The sequence below is a fragment of the Lagopus leucura genome, unplaced genomic scaffold (genome assembly GCF_019238085.1).
Source record: "Lagopus leucura isolate 7727_CA_CO unplaced genomic scaffold, USGS_WTPT01 Super-Scaffold_100015, whole genome shotgun sequence".
In the NCBI taxonomy this organism is placed as follows: Eukaryota; Metazoa; Chordata; class Aves; order Galliformes; family Phasianidae; genus Lagopus; species Lagopus leucura.
The window spans coordinates 14,772,359-14,794,829 of NW_024962269.1; the positions used below are offsets into that span (position 1 = coordinate 14,772,359).

General features: G+C 45.8%; 2 protein-coding genes across 3 annotated transcripts in view; both read left to right on the forward strand.

Annotated features, from left to right (window-relative positions):
• ALDH1A3 (aldehyde dehydrogenase 1 family member A3) overlaps positions 1 to 14,206 on the forward strand; it is a 35,024-nt gene extending 20,818 nt beyond the window's left edge. Inside the window, exons 8-13 of the mRNA XM_042876201.1 lie at positions 1,540 to 1,642; positions 2,663 to 2,847; positions 7,260 to 7,424; positions 9,428 to 9,585; positions 10,915 to 10,989; positions 11,542 to 14,206. Coding sequence (XP_042732135.1) covers positions 1,540 to 1,642; positions 2,663 to 2,847; positions 7,260 to 7,424; positions 9,428 to 9,585; positions 10,915 to 10,989; positions 11,542 to 11,614 — 759 coding nt within the window. The 3' untranslated portion in view covers positions 11,615 to 14,206. The remainder of the gene's footprint in view (positions 1 to 1,539; positions 1,643 to 2,662; positions 2,848 to 7,259; positions 7,425 to 9,427; positions 9,586 to 10,914; positions 10,990 to 11,541) is intronic.
• A 2,191-nt stretch (positions 14,207 to 16,397) lies between these two features.
• Positions 16,398 to 22,471, forward strand: part of LRRK1 (leucine rich repeat kinase 1) — a 67,647-nt gene continuing 61,573 nt past the window's right edge. The window contains exons 1-2 of one of the 2 annotated variants that reach the window (XM_042875948.1): positions 16,398 to 16,441; positions 18,612 to 18,817. In XM_042875948.1, coding sequence (XP_042731882.1) covers positions 18,751 to 18,817 — 67 coding nt within the window. In that variant the 5' untranslated portion in view covers positions 16,398 to 16,441; positions 18,612 to 18,750. The remainder of the gene's footprint in view (positions 16,442 to 18,611; positions 18,818 to 22,471) is intronic. The other variant, XM_042875947.1, reaches the window with a different exon arrangement.

Sequence of the window (22,471 nt, forward strand, 5' to 3'; positions counted from 1 at the left end):
GCCCTTTGATCATTTTAGTGGCCTTCCTCTGGACCTTCTGCAACAGCTCCACATCATTCCTGTACTGGGTGCCTCAGGCTTGGATGCAGTACTTCAGATGGGGCCTTACAAGGACAGAGTAGAGGGGGACAATCTCTTCCCTCTCCCTGCTGGCCACCCCTCTGCTGATATAGCCCTGGATACTGTTGGCTTTCTGGGCTGCAAGCTCACATTACTGGCTCATGTCCAGCTTTTTGTCCACCAGGATCCCACCCCTGTCCTTCTCTGCCAGGTTGTGCTCACTGGGTTGTTCTCCTGGTCTCTATGCTATCTGGGACTGCGTTGACTAAAGTGCAGTTTCCTGTACTTGGTCTTGTTCAACCTCTTTGGATTTTCACATGCCCACTTTTTGAGCCTGCCCAGATCTCTCTGAATAGCATCCCTTCTATTGTGTCAACTACACCACTTGGTTTGATGTCACCATGTGCTTTCCTTGCTCACAGCTGCGTTGCAGGGCAACAATATTTTTAGACAGAAATGAAGTTGATTGCTATATGCCAAGGTAAGGTACAAGAAACGCAGATGCAAAATAAAGTCATACCTAAAATAAAATGCTTATGAACTGAAACTCCTGAAGTGTTTTAGTCCATACTATCTCTAACAAGATTAGATTACTAAATTATGCTGACACTTGATTTATGCTCTTCATGTGAGCAGTTTTGGTTTTTGTTTTTTTTTTTTTTTCCTGGGGAACTGGGGAGAAATACCCTTGGTTTGTTATGTGGATTACAGTGTGAAATGAGAGTAAATCCATCTCTTCAGGGGAGTTGGCCAGATAACCTCCATCAGATTAGCTGAGCAGGCTGCTGTGCAATGAGTGCTACAGCAAAGCTGGTCAGAATTTATCTGCTGGTATTGTCAGATATTGTCTTGGAAGGGATATGAGTCCACTGTGGAGCAGCTCAGCCCAAACAGTCAGAAAGACACAGGTTTTTCCCTGAGCAACCTGATCTAAGTGAGTGGCAACCCTGTGCTAGCAGGAGAGTTGAAACTAAACAATTCTTAGAGTCCCTTTCAAAATGGCTCTCCAAAATGTCTGTATCTTTCCATAGCTTTCTGACATGAAAGCGGTAATAGAGAGGAAAGGCTAGTTCTTATTACTGCACTGGAAAGTTTGATCTCAAGAAGTTGAATTCTTGATTTTTTTAATAGTAGCACTTTACAAATAATCCTCAGAGCCCCACGGAGTGCCAATGCTGCTCACTAGTTTGTGTTGAGTGGGAGATGCCTTATTCTGCAGCTGTGGGTAGCTGGTAACTTCAGAATGCAGTTTCTGTAGGTCTCCCATTGTAGCCCATCATTTCAGATCTGCCTAAAACAGGCATTCTGGGGCTGGTTTTGACTCAGCTTATCACAGCAGAAGGGAACTCAAACTGTATGAGACTGCTAGCACTAACTTCTGCCTGCTGGGCTCTTTGACCTTTTCTGGCATCACACTTTACGCATTTTAAGACTTTTAGGGGAAACTGCCCATGCCCTTTCTTTGTCTCAATGCTGCAGGTTGGAAAACTGATCAAGGAAGCTGCTTCTAAAAGCAACTTGAAAAGGGTGACATTAGAACTCGGAGGAAAAAACCCCTGCATTGTGTGTGCAGATGCAGACTGTAAGTACTGGCTGCTGTGTTTGTTTGCTGTAAGAAACAACGCGGTGCTCTGTTTGCCTCTGCCGTCCTTTGGCAGCTAGCAGGGCTGGTGTTTGCTGCTGCCTCTACCCTAAAGGCTGGAGGAAACCTCTGCTTAAGAGCAGGATGACCTTGTGCTGCACTTGAGCTCTTCTCCAACGTGGGGGCCATTCCCATGAAAAATGAGGAGACCTCATTGCTTTCCCTGGGGATGGCTGTAGCTGCAGACAAATCCTGTGTTGGTGCACATCTGCTGTTGTGGTACCTTCTCTTCTGTGGTTTGTGGTACAGCATAGCCTGAGCAAAGTGGTGGGGAAAGCAATTTCCTAAAATATAACTCCCCACCCCAGGCATTCATATGACAGGAGAATTCCATAGGACCTGATCTAATCCAGCTTCCACCTCTATCCTGGGAGCCTGTACAACTCATTTCGCATGTTTGGTTAATGAGGAACACTATAAGATGTGTGAACTGTGGCTACCAAAATGATTTGAAAATTCTGTTTGGCTTGGGAAAAATATTCTCTACTCTTCTGTGTAGTGCAGTGGAGATTGAGTGTCAGAGACACTTGTGTCACCTACTAACTGTGAGTACTGCAAGGAGAGGGTCTGAGCTGGCTGTACAACAGAAGGGCACGTTGCTTTCTAAACAGTCAGTGCTGAAATAAGTCTTTGGGAACTTGCATTGTGTTTAGGAATCCACATTTGAATTCCCACTGCAGACAGAAACTGGTTAATGCCCTTAATGACTCCTTATGGAAGAAGATATCTGTGGCTGTGGCAAACTAGTCTCAGGCAAAAGACAGGAGAGGGGGTGGAAATAATAAGAGAGCTTTAAGGGCTGTGTGAGCCCCTGTGAGTGCCTTCAGTGGGTGTGGATCATTGTCAGCATTTTTTAAGAAGTGTTTCAAAAGAGAAATGGGACAAAAAGCAGGTCTGAGAACACTGACTGGCTGAAGCTGTGCGTGTGCTAATGCTTCTCCCTCCTGGGCTGTGTTGCAGTGGACCTGGCAGTGGAATGTGCCCATCAAGGTGTGTTCTTCAATCAAGGGCAGTGCTGCACAGCTGCCTCACGAGTGTTTGTGGAAGAGCAGATTTACCCAGAGTTTGTCAAGCGCAGCGTGGAGTATGCCAAGAAGAGACTTGTTGGAGACCCCTTTGATGCCCGAACTGAGCAAGGGCCCCAGGTAACTGTGTGCCTGAAAGCAGTTGTTATTTGGTTTTCTGGTTGTTTTTGTTTAATTTGCCTTCTGAAAATATTATCCATGTGAAATATGGTCCTAGCAGAAGCCTGTAAGGGTAAGGGTGAGTAATGTATTGTGGTTTTATTTTTCTCTCTATTTTAAATATGAATCAATCAAAACCGTTGAAATGTGATGTTGTATTTTTTTAAACACAAATGTATTTAATTCACTTCTTATCCAGTATTATGGAAGGGGTTGCCTCCCTGGTACAGTAATACAAAGCATGTTACAGTGAGGAACAGTGATGCACAGATGGGTGCAGCTGCAGAAACAACCATTTCAGCTACTTGGCTGTGTTTGGCTATGCTGGTGATGACAAGTGGTTAAAACCCAGAGACTCCTGAGTCCCCACTTTCTATCTCCTCCTCTGCCTTGCTTCTGATCCTTTGGAGAAGTTTCAGCTGAATTAGCAGGAAGAACCATGCCAAGCTGATGTTGCAAACTGTTTTGTCAGTGCTGCCAGAGCCTTCATCTTATTTCTTCCTTCCAAGGCAATCCAAGCTGAAGTCAAGAGCTCTGGAGGAGGATGATCCTAGAGTCAGATCTTCTGCAGGGCCACTGTTTGCTTCCAAAAATAAAGGGAGAGTCCCTGAAAGCTATAGCCCAGGCCTCCTGCTTGTAGTATGACACAGATTTTCTTCTTTGATGCTGTATGGGATCCCTCAGAGAAGGGCTGACTGGGGACATCTGCCTCCCTTTGCCTGGATCTCTGTGCCCATTCACACGTGATCCATGCATGGGAGAACATAAATATGTGCCCTTTTGAAAGGGGTATAAAATGATGTACGTCTCTGGGTTGTGCTGGGGCTGCATCTTTCCCTGCGACTAGTCTAGAAAGAGATTTCAAATTGCTTAGCACTCTTGGGAAAATAATCCCATGTCGGATCTTGCTTCAGGAGAGATGAGCTGATCCTCAAACAGTTTCAGCATGCTCTCAACTTCCTCTAAGAGCTCTCAGCTTTTAGGCTTGTTAGATTTATATAATATCATCCTAAGACTTACCAGCTTTTGGTAGCAGTTATTGACTGCTTATTTCAATTCATCTATGCCCTTGGTGCTTGCCAGGCTGGCAGAGCACAGCACTGCTGTCACTGCTATATACAGAGCTATAATTAAGGGTAGCAGTAAGTACAGATTGTAACTGTGGTCCATATATCTTCTCCTCCTTCTAGCTTACCTATTACCCTTGTAGCTAGCAGAGATATCATCCCATATGCACACACTTGAAATTCTCTGCATGCAGTTCTCAAAACCAAGATGGGAAAGCGTTGTGAAAGTGGAAGGAAACTGTTAAAGCTTTCATGTGGCTCTGGTGTAAAGAAACAACCACTTCCTCTGCAGATATGGTTGCTCTCCCCTTTATGATGCAACACGCAGAAGTTCAAGCAGAAGAAAAATAATACAGTGTCAGAAGGGCTTAAAATATTTCTGAAAGCAGCAGAGATTCACACCTGCCCACAAACTACTGTTGAACTGTAAAGTTTCCAGACTTCTCTGTACATGCAGTAACCTGCTAGGAGGATGGGGATTATTTTAAACTGATGGAGAAGGGAAGAGTTACCAGAGAAGAAAACATCTTTCTTCATCTTTCTTTTCATCTCTCTACCTTAGGGCTCAGCTGCCTCAGGTCCAGGTCATTGTTTTACTCTCCTTCTACGGGGCAACTTACGCATGTTACCAAAACTGTGCAGAAGCTGCTGTATAGACCTCTTTCTGAGATGATCACTGGCTTAGATGCTAACTAGGTGGAGGAGTTGAAGCCTGACCTTAGGCTGTAGTGTTGGTAGCCCGTGGTCCTTTTGATCCTTCACCAGCTTCAGGTGCTTTTGGCCAGACAACAGGACCAGGAACTTTGAGGCAGAGTTCAGACTGTTTGAAACAGGAGATCTTCTGCAGTCTCGATGTTGAATTAGTGTTCAGTGAAAGCAAACCACTCTGTGGCTGAGCATACTTTAAGGAGCTGCTGGGACAGCCTGGCACAGGGCAGCCAGGGTGATAGGCAGTAGTATCCAAGAACTTAAAGTTGATGCAAGCTAGTCCTGGAGAATTGGTGCTGTTTGCAGCTGCTCCTTCCTATATTGTACTGTGCTTGTAAGTTAGCTTGAGGAAATGGCTGATTCAGGTTTGAAGCAGCCTTTTTGGAAATGGGGAAGAAACGCTTTACTCAGATCAGTTCCCTGATGTGGATTACTGTACTGGCATGGATGCTGGTGACATGGGTGTGGGGAAAATACTGTGTCAGCTGCAGTGTTGGATTGTGCTGTTATAAACTGCGCTTCTCTGATCAAATTTAAACAGTATTAAACTTAAATAGAAATGAGGCATGCCTGTGATGTGACTTCTCCAAAACTCGTGTGTCTGACTGTGTGGGCTGGCTGAGATTCAAAGGACACCATAAGAAACCCGGGGGGTGATCAGGACTGTTTGAGTAAGGTGCCAACCTCAAACAACTGACCAAGGGCACTTTTTAACTCTGGATTCCTGTGAACTGTGTCATAGGAAATAATAAAGTAAATCTGTACAGATGACAAGCTGGTTAACCAGGGCATTTACAAAACTGTGAAAAGCAGAGTACATCCTATAAGACTAAGGTCCTAGTGGACTAGAGCAGGGATTAAATTGGAACGAGGCTAGACTAGCTTTGCTGCTGTAAAGCCTCAAATGCTGAGATCTGTGAAGCATGGTCTACAGGAAGACAATAAACACTCAAACTTCTATGTGGCACTTGCTAGCCAGAAATTATTCAGCCCAAGCCCTATCACATGAATTTTAAGACAGTGAATTCTTTTCTTAGACCATAGACATTTGTGTATATTAGAATTAAAGCATGAAAGTAGACCACGTAAGTGAAAAGGGCATGGGTCAGTCAGTCTGTTGAACACAGTTGTGGGGTTATTCTGTAAGATTACAAATACTGGGTTTGGGAAAAGAGAATCTGCTTCTCACAGTTGTGGCTTGAATGAAAAAAGACTTAAAGATTTGGGGGTTCTCAGCATGATGGTAATCTTTAAAAGTCTTTTCTTTTGATTGAGTTGGACAAAAAATAGAATTTGCTCTATCAGATCGTGTGTTTTTAATAGAAGGCAATCCTGAAACCATAAATAATAGTGGAGTATGGGACAGAATTTAAACAAGCTTTGCAAGCTCTAGTTACAATGACAAACAGTTCCACCCTTGCATGTCATTTTTACAAATGTTTTCTTTCCCCAGTGTCTTTTAATCTAACTATAGTTTGCCTTGCAACAAGTTACAGCTGTATAAATATCCTTGTTTTGTTTTCTGTGATGTGAAGTGGATGAACTGGATTGGTCTGGATCACAGACGTGCCAGGATGGAAAGCAGTTGCAGATATTTTCAAATTATTTACATTTGGCAGCTAAGCAACGAGACAAATAGACAATATGCATGACACCTGCCAAACTGCCTGTGACACCCTGTGTCCTACACCAGGGCACAAATTTCCTCATGCGGTGGCATGCAGCGTTTTCTTGGGTAGCACCTGAACACATGAAAGAGCATGGGCACTCAGTACAAGCAGTCCACAGTGCATGTGATACGCACATCTGTGTGACAGGAGATGTGCTGTTCTGCTTTCACTGTACCAGAAGTGCCCTAAGGACGCCCTCCTGAAGCTTTGATATTTGTCTAAAAGCATGAAAACTTGGATTGCGTGTGGCCAGGATTAACAAGGGACAGGATATAGTCTGTAATCTGAAGGAGTCAAATGTGAAATGCTCCGTGTAAACAGTCCCAACTGGCAACTGGCCCTGTCAAAATTAAAACAGATGTCTAGGGAGGAGCACTGCACCAGTACAAGCATTTGGTGATAACTGGCATTCAGAATAACCTCCCAGGCTGCCAGGCAACCATGAGCCAGTGGCAGAGTCTTGTCTTTAATTAACCGCCATGGATTTGTTGGTTTTTGTGTTAGTTTTATGGTTTTTTAACATCTTCATAAGTATTTTACCATCTGCAGCCTGCTGTAATAAGGCGTAGCATTGCTTAATTATGCATCTTGGCATAGCCACATCCATTTGTTTGAGACCTGACTATACTATTCTGTGATTCTATACCTCCAGTGCAATGTTGCATGCTGAGCACGAACTGGTCAGAAGTGCTGTGGGGTCCTGCACATCTTCCCAGCACGTGACCTCTGTGCTTATGAAGTGATGAGAACTTCAGAGAACCAGAAGATGCTACTGGTCTGTGAGGTCCTTGAAAGATGATTCTGTTTAGTGGAACTGCACTGCACTAAGTGATCCCAGTAGTAGGGATCTTTTCATGCCGTGGATAATGAAGAACTGGCACAGTAATAACGAAGTCACTACTGCCTGCTTTCTTTTTGCGTTTGACAGATTGACCAAAAACAGTTTGATAAGATCCTGGAGCTGATTGAAAGTGGGAAGAAAGAAGGGGCAAAGCTGGAGTGTGGTGGTCTTGCCATTGAAGACAGAGGCCTGTTTATAAAACCCACCGTGTTCTCAGAGGTCACTGACAACATGCGTATTGCCAAAGAAGAGGTACAGTGCAAGTCATTTGAACCTTTATGTGTATGTTCTCCTGTGAAGGGGAAGGTGGCTGTAGAAAAGATGTATGGACACAGTTTCAAGTGAAAACCTGAGAGGAGAATAGAAATCTCCCGTATTACCTAATACAGTATCCTAAAAACAGTAAGATCTGTGTTCCATTAATGGAGTACCTGCAAGGTGAGCTTCTATCTGGGGTAGCACAGGGCTGAGGGTGGGGTTGTGAGAGATGGAAAAGAGCAGCACAGGCAAAAAGGCTGTCAAAGTGTTTGAGCAGCTTTTGTCTTCTTGCAATGTTAACGGGGCGTCTGTTTGCCAGCCCTTTCTAATGCACTGCTGCTTTTCCTCGTTTTACTGGAGCACAGTAGCCTTGTAACAAATCCGTGGTGGGTAACACTGCCCTAAAGCTTTCTGATCTCATTTGCAGACCACTTGATGTAACACAAAATGTAAGCAAATGCCTCACCTAGATACAGCTGCTATGAATAGTGCTGCTAGTGGTTTCTGACAGAATCCACGACTTTAAAGCTCAGTAATAACTGAGATGGTGTTAGGCTGGAGCAATTCTGTGTTGTCTTTGCCCCGTAGTTGGAAAGGTTTCCTGAAGACAGACTCTGCTGCTCTGTACCAACTGTGCTGAGTGCTCATCTGCACCTCCTGCTGAATGGACTTGAAATTGCTCAGCACTGTTACAGGCTGATCCCAAATGACAGAGGAGAGCACAGTGGGTGTTCTTGCTCCACAGCTTAGTTAAAAGGAGCTGCTTTATCATAGGAAAGTGGAACAAGAGCTCCAGGACGTGCAGCTGGTGAGGAGGGAAGGAAGGACCCTGCTACACTGCCACTGAAAACCATTTTTCAATTAGTGTTAGCATCTGAAATAATCTCAGATTCACTTCCCATGGTGAAATCCCCTGAGACTGACTACTTTTTTCCAATTTGAAAATATGGTTGAAGCCAGCAAAATGCAGATCTAACAGTCTGCCTTCCATTATTCATATACAGAAAAATTGAACAAGCTGCACGTAATTAGATCCTGTGATATTCCTTTGAAATGCAGTTAATTTACTTTTCATCATGTTCCCCAGTGGAAAATAAGTTGATGCTAAAGTCCAACTGGCCCTCCAAGGAACCTGGGGAAGATATCAGTCAGTCTGGGCATGAGTTACATTCTAAAAATGGATGGAAAGAAAAGCTGCAAATCCCATGACAGGCCTTTTTTGTAATGAACTGACTCCAAATCCCAAGCTGTGATTCATGAGGCTTATCCAGTTTTGTTCATATGTGGTTTAGTTGCAAATACATGTTTTTTTTACCTAGGAACAAGGTTCTACACCTTACCTAGAAACAGTTCAACACCTGGATCTTCCAAAAGGAAAAAAAAAACTTAGGAACACTTGTATGTGCCTTAAGGCCCAGCACATTCCTGGACTGGCCCTCTGGCTGGCACAAGTGAGACTTTCTCTCACCTTTGGTGAAGGATTATTGTATTGCAAGGCTATGCCAGCCAGAATGGTGCCTGAGTTCAGGACTGTGCTCGATGGAGGACTCCATCCCAGAAATGGGAAGTTAGGGTGTGCTGGCAGCTTTCATACTTGTGATGCCAAGTTTCTGGTCAGGCACATCCTTCAGAAATGCACTGCATGCAAATTAACTGCATACACTGGCAAAAGGGAAGTTAAAGAAAACTTGCAATGTTTGGAATACACTAATTGCTTTTTGACTTTCTGAAACTTGTCCAGATCTAACTCTGCTTATTTTGATTTTTGTAGCTCATCTGTTAGTTGTGGCTTTCAGCACTTATTAACCACCACAACACATCACTGTATTTTAATTCAGTTTAATCAGTAGTTTTTAAGAGAGTCTTCTAGTGAATTCTTGAAGGCTATGAAATGTGTATAATGTTTCAATTATATTATCCAAACAGAGCTTCTGATTGCTTCAAAATTACCATGAGTAGAAAAGGCTTTCTTATACTAATGTTCAATTGATGTGCAGATTTTTGGGCCAGTTCAGCCTATTATGAAGTTCAAGAGTATAGAAGAGGTCATAAGAAGAGCCAACAGTACCGAGTATGGACTCACAGCTGCAGTGTTCACAAAGAATCTGGACAGAGCATTAACATTAGCTTCTGCTCTGCAGTCGGGAACTGTCTGGTAAGCAGGATGGAATATGAGTTTAACCTGTTGTTTTGTTTGCTGGGAATGAGGAGGGCTGTGTAATTTGGAAACCTGTGTAAGTGCTGGAGGTCACATTCATAAGTCTCTTTAATTCTTGGTATTTTGCTGGAAAGCAATGTCCATGTATCAGACTGAAGTGGTGAGGACCAGACGTTCTGGCATGAACTAGTATCTTTGTTAATTCAGTCACTGTAGTTCTTCACTTCTGGATAATTCAGAAGATGAAGGGGTTTTACCAAGTTCCACCAGATACAATGCCTTCCAAAACCATGAATGTAGAAAAAAAGCAGCTTGTGATCTTAAGGCAGCACCAGAAGGGGTCCTGCACAAATGAGTATGGGCAGTAGATGGCATCACACCACTGTTGGAAAGATCTGTGGGTATTCTTGCTTACAGCGTTTCTTATATTGGAACAATGTTAAAGATGGAATACTGATCTGTTGGTGTTTTTTTTTCCCCAGTAAGGACAGGAATGTGATCTGGTGTCTAATTTTATGCATGCAGAATGATTTCAGAAATCTGTGCCAGAAGAATCTACCTCTGAAAAATACATAAAAATACACGATCATAGAATCATAAATTGCTCAGGTTGGAAAAGTCCTTCAAGATCATTGAGTCCAACCTCAACCTAACCATACTACCCTAACTAGCAACCCTCTGCTAAAGCTTTGAAGGAGACCCGTGCTGTACCTACATGAAGGTGCAGTCCTACAGCACCAGAGCACACCTGCTTCTCTTCAGTCATTTCATCTCACTGAGTTGCCGAGGAAGTATCTGCATTAGCTCTTTCTACACAGTGCCTATTAGAACTGGGTAGAAGAACTTCTGTTTTACTAGAACACAAGTGTCTAATGCAGGCCAACTTCTTCTCTGTACCTGGAAGTGGGTGGTGAGCATTTAGACAGCTTTTGTAGAAAATGTGTTTATTTTAGAATGACAGAATGGCTTGGGTAGGAAGGAACCTTAAAATCCATCTGGTTCCTACACCATGTTGGAATTAAACTAGGAGCTAGGCTGGGCTTTTAGTTACCTTTAAGCACAACTCTAAACAAGCATAAAATCCAGCTCAAGCATGAATGTCTGAGCCGTTAGAGGCTAGGAAGTTGAGATATGAGGCAGACTCAGAGCACCACCCAAGTGTCTTCTGTTTCTGTAGCAAAATAAGATTTTATTGCTAAAATCTGATTTCTCAAGGAAACAAACTGTATAAAAAGAAAACTGACAGCCTTTCTTTATAACGTGTCTGTTGTCATCACCTTGCTTCTCCTTGATGTTATCTTTTTACAATTGATGTTTTCATTGTAGGATCAACTGTTACAATGCTCTGTATGCACAGGCTCCTTTTGGTGGCTTTAAAATGTCAGGAAATGGCAGAGAACTGTAAGTTTTGCTCAGTATTTTGTTTATTTGTGAATTGTAAATGCAGTAATTATTGTGACTTGGTGATTATATTGTTGAATTTTCTTGTAAACTTATGCTTACAGCATGCTGTGCAGGTTGGTGCTAGGCCAGTACAGCATAGATTAAAAGCACAGCTATGGGGGCATAAGCAGTGCCTTCAGGATTACCTTCACCTGCTTTATAAAATCTTAATGGCAGTCAATTCCACCTGCAAGCCTTTTTGCTTACTGGTGTGGTTATTTCTTCTATGACTTACCAGAATAGCATTCAGTTTTCACTGAGAGTCATGAGATGTCATCTTGTGAGTTGGCCAGAAGCATTCAAAGCTGCTTCTGTGACAGTGTAGCTGTATGTATGTGAATGTGTGCCATGATTATTAGACACAGTGAGCGAAATGATATCTTGGGCAAATTCACATCTGATTTTAGTGGCCTACAGCAGCTGTTGATCTGTGTCCATGATGCACTTGTGCAGAAACCTCCTAAGGAAGTGCACACAATTATTTGTCCCTTTCTCTCTCTTCTTTTCCAGTGGTGAATATGCTTTGGCAGAATATACTGAGGTGAAAACAGTCACCATTAAACTGTCCCAGAAGAGTCCATGAAAACAGGAGGCCTAAAAATGCTGACATTCTGAATGTGACACACTGGGGACGTGTTCAGAGCAGGTGGGAGGGGAGGGGTAAGAAAGAAAATGGAAATGCCTAACTTCATTCCTCTAGAATCACAGAATTTACTGGACTCCATTTTTTCAACTGGCTCTCTGAAAACTGATTTAACTGACCCTACTGGCAGCAGAGCACACACTTGTGCTGTACAAGTCCCTGTCTTAACACTCATCTGCTACCTGTGTCTAAAATACTCCCCAGTCACAGTGTTAGCAGGACATCTGCTTTCAAACTGTACCCCTAAAGGATCTGAACATCATTGGCATGTTAAAGAGACTTCTGGTACCATTAGCAATTAGTTGACTGTTAAACTTCTTCAGATGCACTTGGATTTCACTTGGTATAAATGGACTTGTGTGATAAGGCTAATACAACTGACACTGATGGAGTCTGTGTGAAGACTGCAGCTGGAGTTTTAGATGGGAGTGCAAGCTTTCATGGAAGGATCTGTAAAGAAATGGTTTTTTGAAAGAGCTATCTTGGTCTCTCTAATTATACATGCATCTTCCACGCTGGTGATATTCTAGCCCTGAATGACACTGGTGGGAGTTACTTAGAGGACTCCTTTGGGGCCAGCATGTCTCTTGACAGAGCTGGACTTCCAAGTGTCCTCTGAAGCTGATGTTTTGGTGTGCACGCATCATACATGCTGTAAATGCAAGTTACACACTTGCTAGCTCTTCTGGCTCCCACTGAGTCACAATTGTATCTCATACCTTCACTGTAGCACTTTTTGCAAGAGGATTTTGCACTGTACTTACCGTGATGATACAAAGTTGAATTCTAAACACTTAGCATGGTAGATACCCCATGGAAAACACCCCATGCCGCTCCTTCTGAGAGGGAGCAGGAGAGCTGCAGAAGGCTGTCCTCCTCTCTCTTTTGCTGTAACTGTGTGAACATCTCTTCATTTTTTGAGCCAGAGCTATCATTGTGAGAGTATGAGTTCTTCTCACTGCTTCTTTATCCCTTGTGAATGTAGCTTAAAATGGATTTCTGGAAGTACAGTATAAAAAGGCAGGTGCTCCTAAGCCCATACTGAATGTTAAGCATGTAGGTGTACAGATGAGTTAGCCTGGAATGAGCTATGGCTGGACTTAAATGTGTCAGCACTTTGCAGTAGGTGTTGTCATTCTGTAGCTGTTCCTTCACTGAGGAATGAACTGCCATGAGCTGTCTGTGGCTTACAGTTGTGTAGGCATGCACTCCCATGAACAGCATCCATGGAGTGGCTGTCACACCAAGTTCATGCCTTAGAATCTCCTGCAGTCGTTTCTTTGCATGCCCAGATGTTGCTTACTACAAGGTTAATGAAAAGCCACCTGCTGTCCTCAGTTCCTGGCTTCATTACTTTCCTGATTGTGTACTGGAGAACCACTTACAAATAGATGAGAAGTTCCATGTCTGCAGGAGCTGCAAGAAAGCAGGATTTAGTGGTGTCAGCTGGTTAGGAAGTTCATCTGATGTTGCTAGGCTCATCTTCTGAAAGCAAAGCGATGCAGATTCCTTATGGAACGTGGGCAGTTCTCCATGGAGCACTGGTGAAGACTGTCGCTTGGGGCTTTTCTGGATGTCAGGGCTTGAAGCAGAAATGAAGGTCTAACTTCTCTTCTGTGATCTTAAGCAAGATCTTAACCAGCAACTTCTGTGATCAGAGAGGTAGCTGTCAGTATCGAGTTCAGTTGCATGAGTGGATGTTTATCAGAAGGAGGAAGGAAGGTGGGCGATGGTAAGCTAAGGAAAAAGTTTGCATGAGCCTAAACTTCCTTATTAGTTTGCACTTCAACACTGCTTAATTACTTAAACGACATACCTCCAACAGCTGTGTACATCTGAGTGCCTGTCCTCCCATGGCGGTGGGAGGTGGGCACGTCTCCCCATCCAACAAAGGAAGTGTCCTCCCTCACCCCACAAAAGGCCAAATGGGAACATTGTAAATAAGCTTCTATTTTTGTAATACACTTAAAGCTCAAACGTCTTCTCAGACAAACGTTTTACTTTTGCCTACCAGATGATTTACTGGGGCTGCAGTCGGGCAGGATGGAGGTAAGGCAAACAGTAAAAGGCTGGTTATCCTGATGTATCTCTGTATTCACTTTTGATTAACAGTGGTCAATACTGAAATCATTTGAAGTTCTTACAATCCTAATATTTTGGCTTTATATGTATAATATATATTTCAACTTCTTTTTTTCCCATATCAAGTTTTTTAAGTCAGTGTATCTCGTATTGTATAAATCAGGGTTTGACTCTACACACTGAATTTTCTAAATTATATTACACTAGACACTAACTTTAAAACAACCCCTTAGAGGGTATATATTCTTTCATTGCACAGTAAGGCTTTCATGAAATACTACTTTATAAAAAAAGAAAAAAAAAAACACCCTATATTTATAAATTAGGATACAGTTAATCTAATGTATTTTTATAACCAAGGGTACATGAAAATGCTATGTTTAAACTTCTTGTATATATTTAGACTATGGGCATCTTTTTTGTAATAGTTCTTGTTCCTAATAAATGTTTGACTTTGTGAAATAGTTTCTGCGTGCTGCATATTGATATGGCTCAAAGTAAGAAGGGGGAGTGGGAAACTTCTATTGCTTGTACACTGGAAGGGGTTAAGGCTCCTCGCTTGTGGAACAGCATGGCACTGTGCTGTTGGTTGCAGGGGGTTCTTCCTAGAACAGCCTGGTGTCTGTTTCCCCATACAGAAGCAGTGTTCCCCATACAGAAATGTGCTCTGGGCTCACAAGATGTGATGTCCAGGTGCCCTTTCCATGCAGCAGGGCTGAACGTGGAGAGTCTGCTGGTGTGTACATGGGGGTTCTGTATCGCACTGGGGAACTGTGAAGGATTCACAACTTGGATTCGCTTCTGCAATTGGTGAAGAATTGTGTGCTCTAAAAAAAGGCAAGGGAAACCAAGTGCTGAAGTGTGGTCAGCTTTACAAATAAAAGCTGGGTTGAGTGGCTGTTAGCTTACCCTCTGAGCAGGCTCTCTTGAAAGCTGTGCCACTTGCAGTGAGTGGAGAGGGGAGGAGAACTGCAGCTGCCAAAGCAGGCACAGCTCCTTCCAGTGCAAAGTGGGATGGATCCTTTATGCCTTCTGAAATGGGCCTCCAGATGGAGAAATCTGAAGGCACTGCTGCCAGATGGGGCTTCCTGAAACCCTCTGAGACACAGCCACTGTTGTATGACTGCCCCATGATGAGACATTCCTGTCTTATCTCCCTTATCAGCAAAGGAGACAGAGCAGGAACATACCATCATTTTTAACGCTCTTCACATCTGATCACAGAATCACCGAATGGCCTGGGTTGAAAAGGACCTAAAAAATCATGTAGTTTCAACCCTGTCACAGGAAGGGTCACCAACCACTGGACCAGGTGAGAATAGATACAAACGCCTACCATTTCCCTACACACACCGAGCCAAAGCCCATTGATTTTCCACTCAGTAATAGCATCACTCAGGAGCTCTGTGGCCAAACATGAGAAGGGAGAAGCATGGAGATAAAAAGGGATTGTTGTGAGTGATGTGAGCAGTGGAGTTATGAGTAAAGCCGGGAAGAGTGGGATGAGATTTGGAACAGGAAAAAAAGATGGAGTGAAGGAATTAGTGCTAAGGGAAGTTATGGTCTCTTTCAGAACAAAGGGGGAAAACGTGATTGTAGATTTTATTCTTTTTTCACACAGTGGTGGGGGAAAAAAAATAAAGTGTAAGAAGGGTCTGTACAAGAACCAGAGTGTGAGGCATAAAAGACAGCAGACTCGATGGAAGGTGCAGAGGGTGCCCAACAGGTGGCTGCAGCCAGATGCAGATTAATGGACATCTGAACACACTTGAAAGCACCCGTGAAGATCTTCTCTACGTCTCCATAACCACAGAGAGAAAAGCACTGCAGAACAAACTTCAGGCAGCAGCAGCAGCAGCAGCCACGGATATGGCTTTTTCCATCCTCAAGAACCGCATCTCTTGATTTGGTCCAGAGAAGGATCCGTGCGTGTCGTTCAAGGGAGCGTTATAAATAAACGAAAGGCACGCCGAAATGCCTTCCCTTAGTGAGGTACGTCGGGTGGGGAAGATACAGCCGGACTACCGCGCAGTGAAAGCCGGTGCGGGGCGCTGCGGCGGGCAGGGATGCGCGCACCGCACGTGTTGGCTGCGGCGCCCGGCGGGAGGCAGGGGGCGATGCTGCTGTGTTTTTCCTGAGTGGAGCAGCTCCGGGATCTGGGCGAGGAGCAGCCTTTAGAAAACAGATCTCGGGTTGGGCCGGGCCTCGGGCACAAATCCGAGCGTCGAAGCACCCGCACGGCTGAGAGATGGCGGTGCGGCCCCTCCGCCTCCGGTTCTTTCAGGAAGAATAAGAACGCGCAAAACTAAAGCGGTGTAAGCACGAGTAGGGCGAACCCAGGCAGAGGGCGGACACCAAACGATGGGTGTGGGGAACGAGCCTGGCATCGGGGCAGTCCCGCGGTCCTCGCCGTGCCCCACGGCGGGGAAGGGCGCTGAGCGGCGTCCCGAGCAGCCAACGGGGTTCCGGGCGAGACGCGTCCCCGACCGCGCCCTGACCGCGGCTCCCGGGCGGGCCCAGCCGGGGCCGGTGGCGGAGGAGGCGCCGCGCGGCTGCCCCGCTCCTTTCCCTTTCTTCCTCCCTCCGCCTCCCGCGCAGCACAGCGAGGCGGCCGGCCGGCGCCGGAGGAGGAGGAGGCGGCGGTGGCGGCGGCAGCGGAGAGCCGCCAGCCCCGGGACGCAGGAGGTACGGCTTGCCCGTGCCACAGCGCAACGCCGGCTGCGGGGCGGGTGGAGTGGTGTGCGTGTGTGGGGGGGGGCTTTTCAGTGCGGAGAGAAGCGGGGAACGAGCTTCCGAAAAAAAGTTGGGAGCGAAGTTGCGGAGCGAGCGGGGGCGGCGGGCGCTGCGTGTGCGCGGGGCGGCGGCGGAGCGGGGGCCGTGCGGGGCGGCACCGCGCCTTCATCCCGAGCCGCTTCAGCCCGCCCGGGAGTTGAGGGCAACGTGGGGCTCGCGTTGCTGGCTGGGATCGATGGTGCCGCTTCCTGGTGAGTTGAACGCACCGGGTGCCTCCTCGATCTCCGTCGTGCGATCTGCTGTGCTATTTTTTCCGCGGTTGTTCCCTGCGGGGCTCCGCTTCACCAAAACGCGGTGACGGAGACTCAGGAGAGGCGTTGGGAATACATGTGATGGGGTTGCAGCCCTCCCCCGGCTGTGTTCTTGTGCTCTTTCTGCGGTGTGGCATTCTGCAGAGCTCAGAGGACCCACACGGGCCGTTTTTCCGGGAGTTCTCTCTCCGTGCATCAAATCAAGACGCGGTATTTGCACGTGTTACAGCTGGGTGCATCTTGCTTAAGGTAAAAGCACCGTGGGGGTGTTTTTAATAGACACAGAGGCCCTGAAATACGGAAATAGAGTGGTGCACTGACAGCTCGATGCTTGCTGCCATAGCTGCAGCTAAAGGGAACCAATGATCGAAATTGTGCTATTGCTTTTCCTTCTGCTGGATGTGAAGAACATTTATTCATCCCCTCCGTGTGAAAGTTTCCAAACTCAGCCCCTTACAGGTGCCCGAGTTGCACCCTGATGTGTGGAGGCCATGATGCTGGGCTGTGTCTGCACACCTGTGCCCATTTAGAATTAGGGCTGCAAAATTGCTCAGCTGTGGGATGGGTGTGAAGGTGCCTGCGTGCAGCCCTCTCCCTTTTCTTATGATCACCCAAATCATTTTTCCCACCTTTGAGAAGCTCCCAAGCACCAAACCGCAGCCCGTGGCTTTGCCCATTGCCCAGCTCTGAGCTGTGCATCCTGCTGCCAGGCACACAAAGTAGGGATTATCAGAAGCTGAGTTTTGCTGTGAGTGCACCTAAAACTCAAACACTTGCCTAGAAACAGCTGATGAAGCATTCAGTGATGAATTTTTTTTAACACTTGGTTTGTGGTTAAAGTGCTGTGTATGCAGCGAGGAAGGAGCAGGCAGCTTTTGGGTGGTGGTGGTGGATCAGTGACCCATCTCCAGCTCAGGAAGCCATCCACACACCTGGGTCCTGCTTACCAAAGCGCTTTGTGTGTTTTGTTCAATGAGGGCTTCTGGTCCAAATCTCAGCATCGCACAGCAGACATGAGAAAATCTAATAGGGTTCAAAGGTGAAAAAGGTCACTGTGTTGAATCTGAGAAATGTTTGCAGACCGAAACTGAAAGCAGAAAATGAAGGAAAGCTGGTGTTGGCTGGGCACAGACTGCGAAGTCAGCCCTTGTCTTTAATCTCTGTGGAAGAGGCACGGAAAAGGAGAAAACGTTATGGGTGTGCAGATTGGAAGAGGTGAGAAGGTAGAAATGCCATGGGAGGCACCTGAGCTGTGTGCAGCCAGCGGCAGCCAGCATGAGAGCTCCTAAGCTTGGTCTGCATGCAGGATGCATTTCAAGAAGCTGTTTTGGGAGCACTGGGCTTCTCTAAAAGGAGTGGGCAGAGATGCTGCTGTGTCCCTCTGAGCCCTCTTCTTTCTGTAGGGGATTCTCAGTGACCGCATCAACGTTTTCCAGCTTCTCACACCAGAGCTGCAGTCGTTGTGGGTGGGAAAGGTTTTGAGGTTGCCTTTAGGATTTTTCCAGCTGCGTTTCATTGTTTCAGCCCTCTGCCTTCACAGAGCTTGTGGGGAATGTGGAGCTGCACCACCCAAAGGCACAGCAGCTTTGGCGGAAGAAAACTGGGAGCAGTAGTGGAGATGTTGTTGGTTTCCCCTCTTAATTTACGCTGTGCTCTTAATGAAGCTATTATGAAAATAATTGCGTTCACATTTGCAAAGCGCGTTTCTTCAAAGCAGCATTTTTGCAGCTGTGTTGGAGTGCACAGGGATGCACTTCTTGCAATATCAATAGCAGAATGGTTAATTTGCTTTGCTGTTGATTTTCAACCAGGGTAAACGATGCTCCATCAGGACGGCGTTTGGTAGCAGCCGCTCTGCCCTGCATTTAGCTGACATTCAGCTTTGACAACGCTCAGTCGGAGGCGCTGCAGAAAGTTTGCTCTGTTGGATCTTCACCACTGAGACCCAGAATGTACTGGTGCGTGGGGACGGAGGAATCTGCTGTTTCCAGAGAGAGCAACATGGATCCACAGCACGGTAATGGGGCGACTGCTTTCCTTCCTGCACAGATGGGGAGCGGGAGGAGAGTCATAGAATCATAGAATGGCCTGGGTTGAAAAGGACCACAATGATCATCTACTTTCAACCCCCCTGCTATGTGCAGGGTCGCCAACCACCAGACCAGGCTTCCTAAAGAACTTGCATCGCAATGAGTGTTGGATGTATGAAAGATCTATCAGTGCACTGAGCCTTATAGAAAGGCTTGATTATTAGAGCCGCGTTAGAAAGGCTGCAGTTCAGAGCAAGGAGTTTTACTTGCAAGGAGAGCAATGTTGGGCTGTTTGTGTGGTAAGAATAGATTTCTTGGAAGAGAAGTTTTCTCCCAAGGCCCGTGGGATTAGTCAATATGTGCATCGTGTCTCGGCAGCTCCTAAATATGTTTTACAGGATCTGTGCTTTTTCAGCATGTGAATGCAAATATGTTCCCAGACGCTGTGGCAGTGTGTATTCGGGGTAGGAGAGCTGCTAAAATCAGAGCATCGCTTCCCAGGCTGAACGGGTGCTGCTCCAGTTCTGCCGTCAGCTTCAGGGACTGCAGTGATTTACTGCTGGGGCGGATGGGGAGCTCTGCGTTTATGTAATATAATAGATCTGTGGGTGGAAATGTCTCTGTAGGAAGGGACATATGCTTCAGGTTGTTTCCATTTTTTTTTTTCCTTTGTTTTTTTTTATTTTTTTTTTTTTTTTTAACTTTTGGCCTATTTTTCTCACTGGAACCCTCAGTTCCCGGGCACTGCTGCCCTTCTCTGAGCCAAAACCCAGCTTTATTTCTGCATTGTGGAACAGCCTTCTGCTCGTTGTGTAACGGTGTTCCCCCCTTGCAACAAATGCTTCATTAGGAGGCAGCATCTGCGTGCTGCGTGTGGGATGAAGGTGTGTTTGACGCTTTGTACTGAGTAAGCAGGCTTCGATAGGAGCTAATGTATTTGCAGCCCTATTTTGGGTTTTATCAGCAACGATGAAGCAAGATCTGATACTTGATTCAGAGTCCTCCTCCTCTTGCTTGAAGACATTCCTCACCAGCGTCACAGGGAGCTCTGGGAACTCTTCCCTTCCTCTGTATGTATTCTGCTTATTCCTTAAGCCTTAATTTGTTTAGTTTGGTTAATTAGCACTGCACCTTTCTCTAATACTCAATAACTGAACGTTTCTGATTGCCTTTAATATCGTTGACTTCTGTCACCTGCATTTCTCTCTGGAGGAAATATCTCCAATTGAATGCTGGGCGATGTGAAGCATCCTTCATGAGCAGGGTTTTAATTCTCAAGAGTTAAGAGCTGCTAATGCTTTTATTCTGCAGTGGTGATTTGACAAGTTTTTCTTGTTTAAAGATACAGCAAATAAGCAAATCAGTGTGTGAGCGAATAATGAGAAAAGGGCATATGTGAATCTCTGTGCTGGGAATTCAGTTCTTCTTCTGAGAAATTTCCTATGTCTTTCTGTTATGTAAATGCAGTCGGTTGAACTGGAGGCACACAGATCTCATCGTTATAACTCTTCTGCTCTGACGTGCATGGATTGTTTCACTTGATGAGCAGTTTTGGAGTACTGGCAGAGCAATCCCAGGAGAGCAGAAGATCTGTGCTGCCTGCTCCGTTTGCTCTTTGTGATCATACTGCATGTGTTTAAACTCGTTTTTGTTTGGGGATTCTTTGGGTCCTGCCAAGAATAATTGTCATTATCTAGCTGGCCCGCTGGCTGGTCCTTGTTCTGCCTTTGGATCCTGTTACACAACTTGAATGCAGGAATGCAGTGACTCACTCAGCTTCCACTATTGAATCTATTGTTTACATGCATCCATTATCAACCTGGATGCAGCCTCCTGCTGCCATCGGGTGGGAAACGCAGGGAAGGGGAGTGAGGTCACAGATATTTAATGCTGAGGACCCCATTTGTGCCTCAAGTCTGCTTTTGGGCAGGATGTGTGGGTATATACAAGCGGGTTGTACATACAGCCCATCCCTTGATTATATGAAAGCCTTAAGGCTTTAGGGCTTTTTATCCCTGACAGCTGTGCTTGTGGTCAGATGTTCACAGGGACAACCTGCAGCATCACTGACTCAAGCAAGCAAATGTAACATATGATAAGGTGTGCTCACCTTGCTGCATCCACACCTCCCTCTGCTATTCCACGTGGCTACAGCAGCAATCCTGCCTGCATCCCAGCTTGCATCCCAGCTTCCCACCAGCATCTGTGGTCCTCAACCAAACCTGAGCAGCCTCAAGGATGCTGCTGGGCTCCTCTTGTGGCTGCAGTGCAGAGCGATGCTCCCTTTTTGGAGCTCTTCAAACCCAGCTTCCCCTCTCTGGATTTGTTCACGTAATCTGAATGAAAAAGTGTGAAGGCCAGCAGAGGTATGGGGTGGCTGCAGGCTCTCCTGAAGCAGTGTGGCTTTATTTTATACAGTGAAAGTGACATAACGTGGTTCTGGTAGGAAGAAGTCCATAGGAAAGGAAACCCATAGAAATTTTACAGTTAGCATTTAATTCTCATACAAGTTTGTAGGAAACAGTTCAGCGAAGGTGTAGAAAAGCAATAATTGTCTTCTGAAATGCAAGGATAATTTTGTTAGAGGGCTCATCTCTCTCTTACCGAGAATCCTCATCAGAGTCCCAGGTTGTTTGTGTGCATTTTGTGTGCTGGAACTGGATTGCCTTTCAGACACAGCAGAGGGTGTCTCTTCTCTCTGCTACATCTGGAGATGAGTACTGATGAGGTGTGCTGTATCATCATGTGGGCTGTGTTACACAGTGTGGGACAGTGGTGCCAGTGCTTCCCAAATGGCACAGGGCTTTGTGCTTGGTCTGAAAGAAGGTGCCTTTGGTGGTGGTGCAGCGGCCCTCCAGCACTGGTGAGAAGAGCTTTGCAGGGAGAGCTAAGGCCATTCAGACAGGAAGCACTGCTCTACCAACCCTGTAGCTCTACATGGGAAGTTTCACAAGGGATTGAATGGCGACAGCCCAGGGTTAAGTAATAGAGACTTAGGATGTCTTTGAACCTGGCTGTGCTCCTGGGACAATGTATTCTTGCAGGGTCTGGAAGCATCATCTGGGTCTGCTGCAGCAGTGTGGGAGCAAGGAGGAGCAGGAGGATAGCTGGGATGCATGCAGAGCATTGAGACCTGCAAAGCCTGCTGGCTGCTTGAGCTTCTGTACAGCAAGCGCTGTGGGCTCCCTGTTTTTCTTCCTGCTTGTTAAGCTGTGAGTTAATTTGAGTCCAAAAAGTGAATTGAAAGTATTCTCACAAGTGAAAAAACACAACAACAGGGGGAGGATGTGTGGGCAAAAAATAGGTCAGGTATTGATGTGAGCTGGTCTTACTAATGCCCTGCAGAAAGAGAAGTAGGAAATGCTGTGCAGGAATAGGAAGTACGCTGGTGAAGTGGCAATAGGCTTGTATTTTTAAACACATTTAAATACACGCTTCATACAGAAGTGGTGAAATCTCACAAGGGACCAAATGATGCAGAAGGGCAGCCTGCAGCCGAAACCTCGTGTGGTGCAGCCTGCGCTGCTACCAGCCTGTAGCACAGCCACGTGTCACACCAGAATGGCAGTGAATGCAGGGATGTGTACACTTAGGTGCCCAATTTAAGACGTTTCAGCTGTTCTTCAGGAGCATCCCACCGA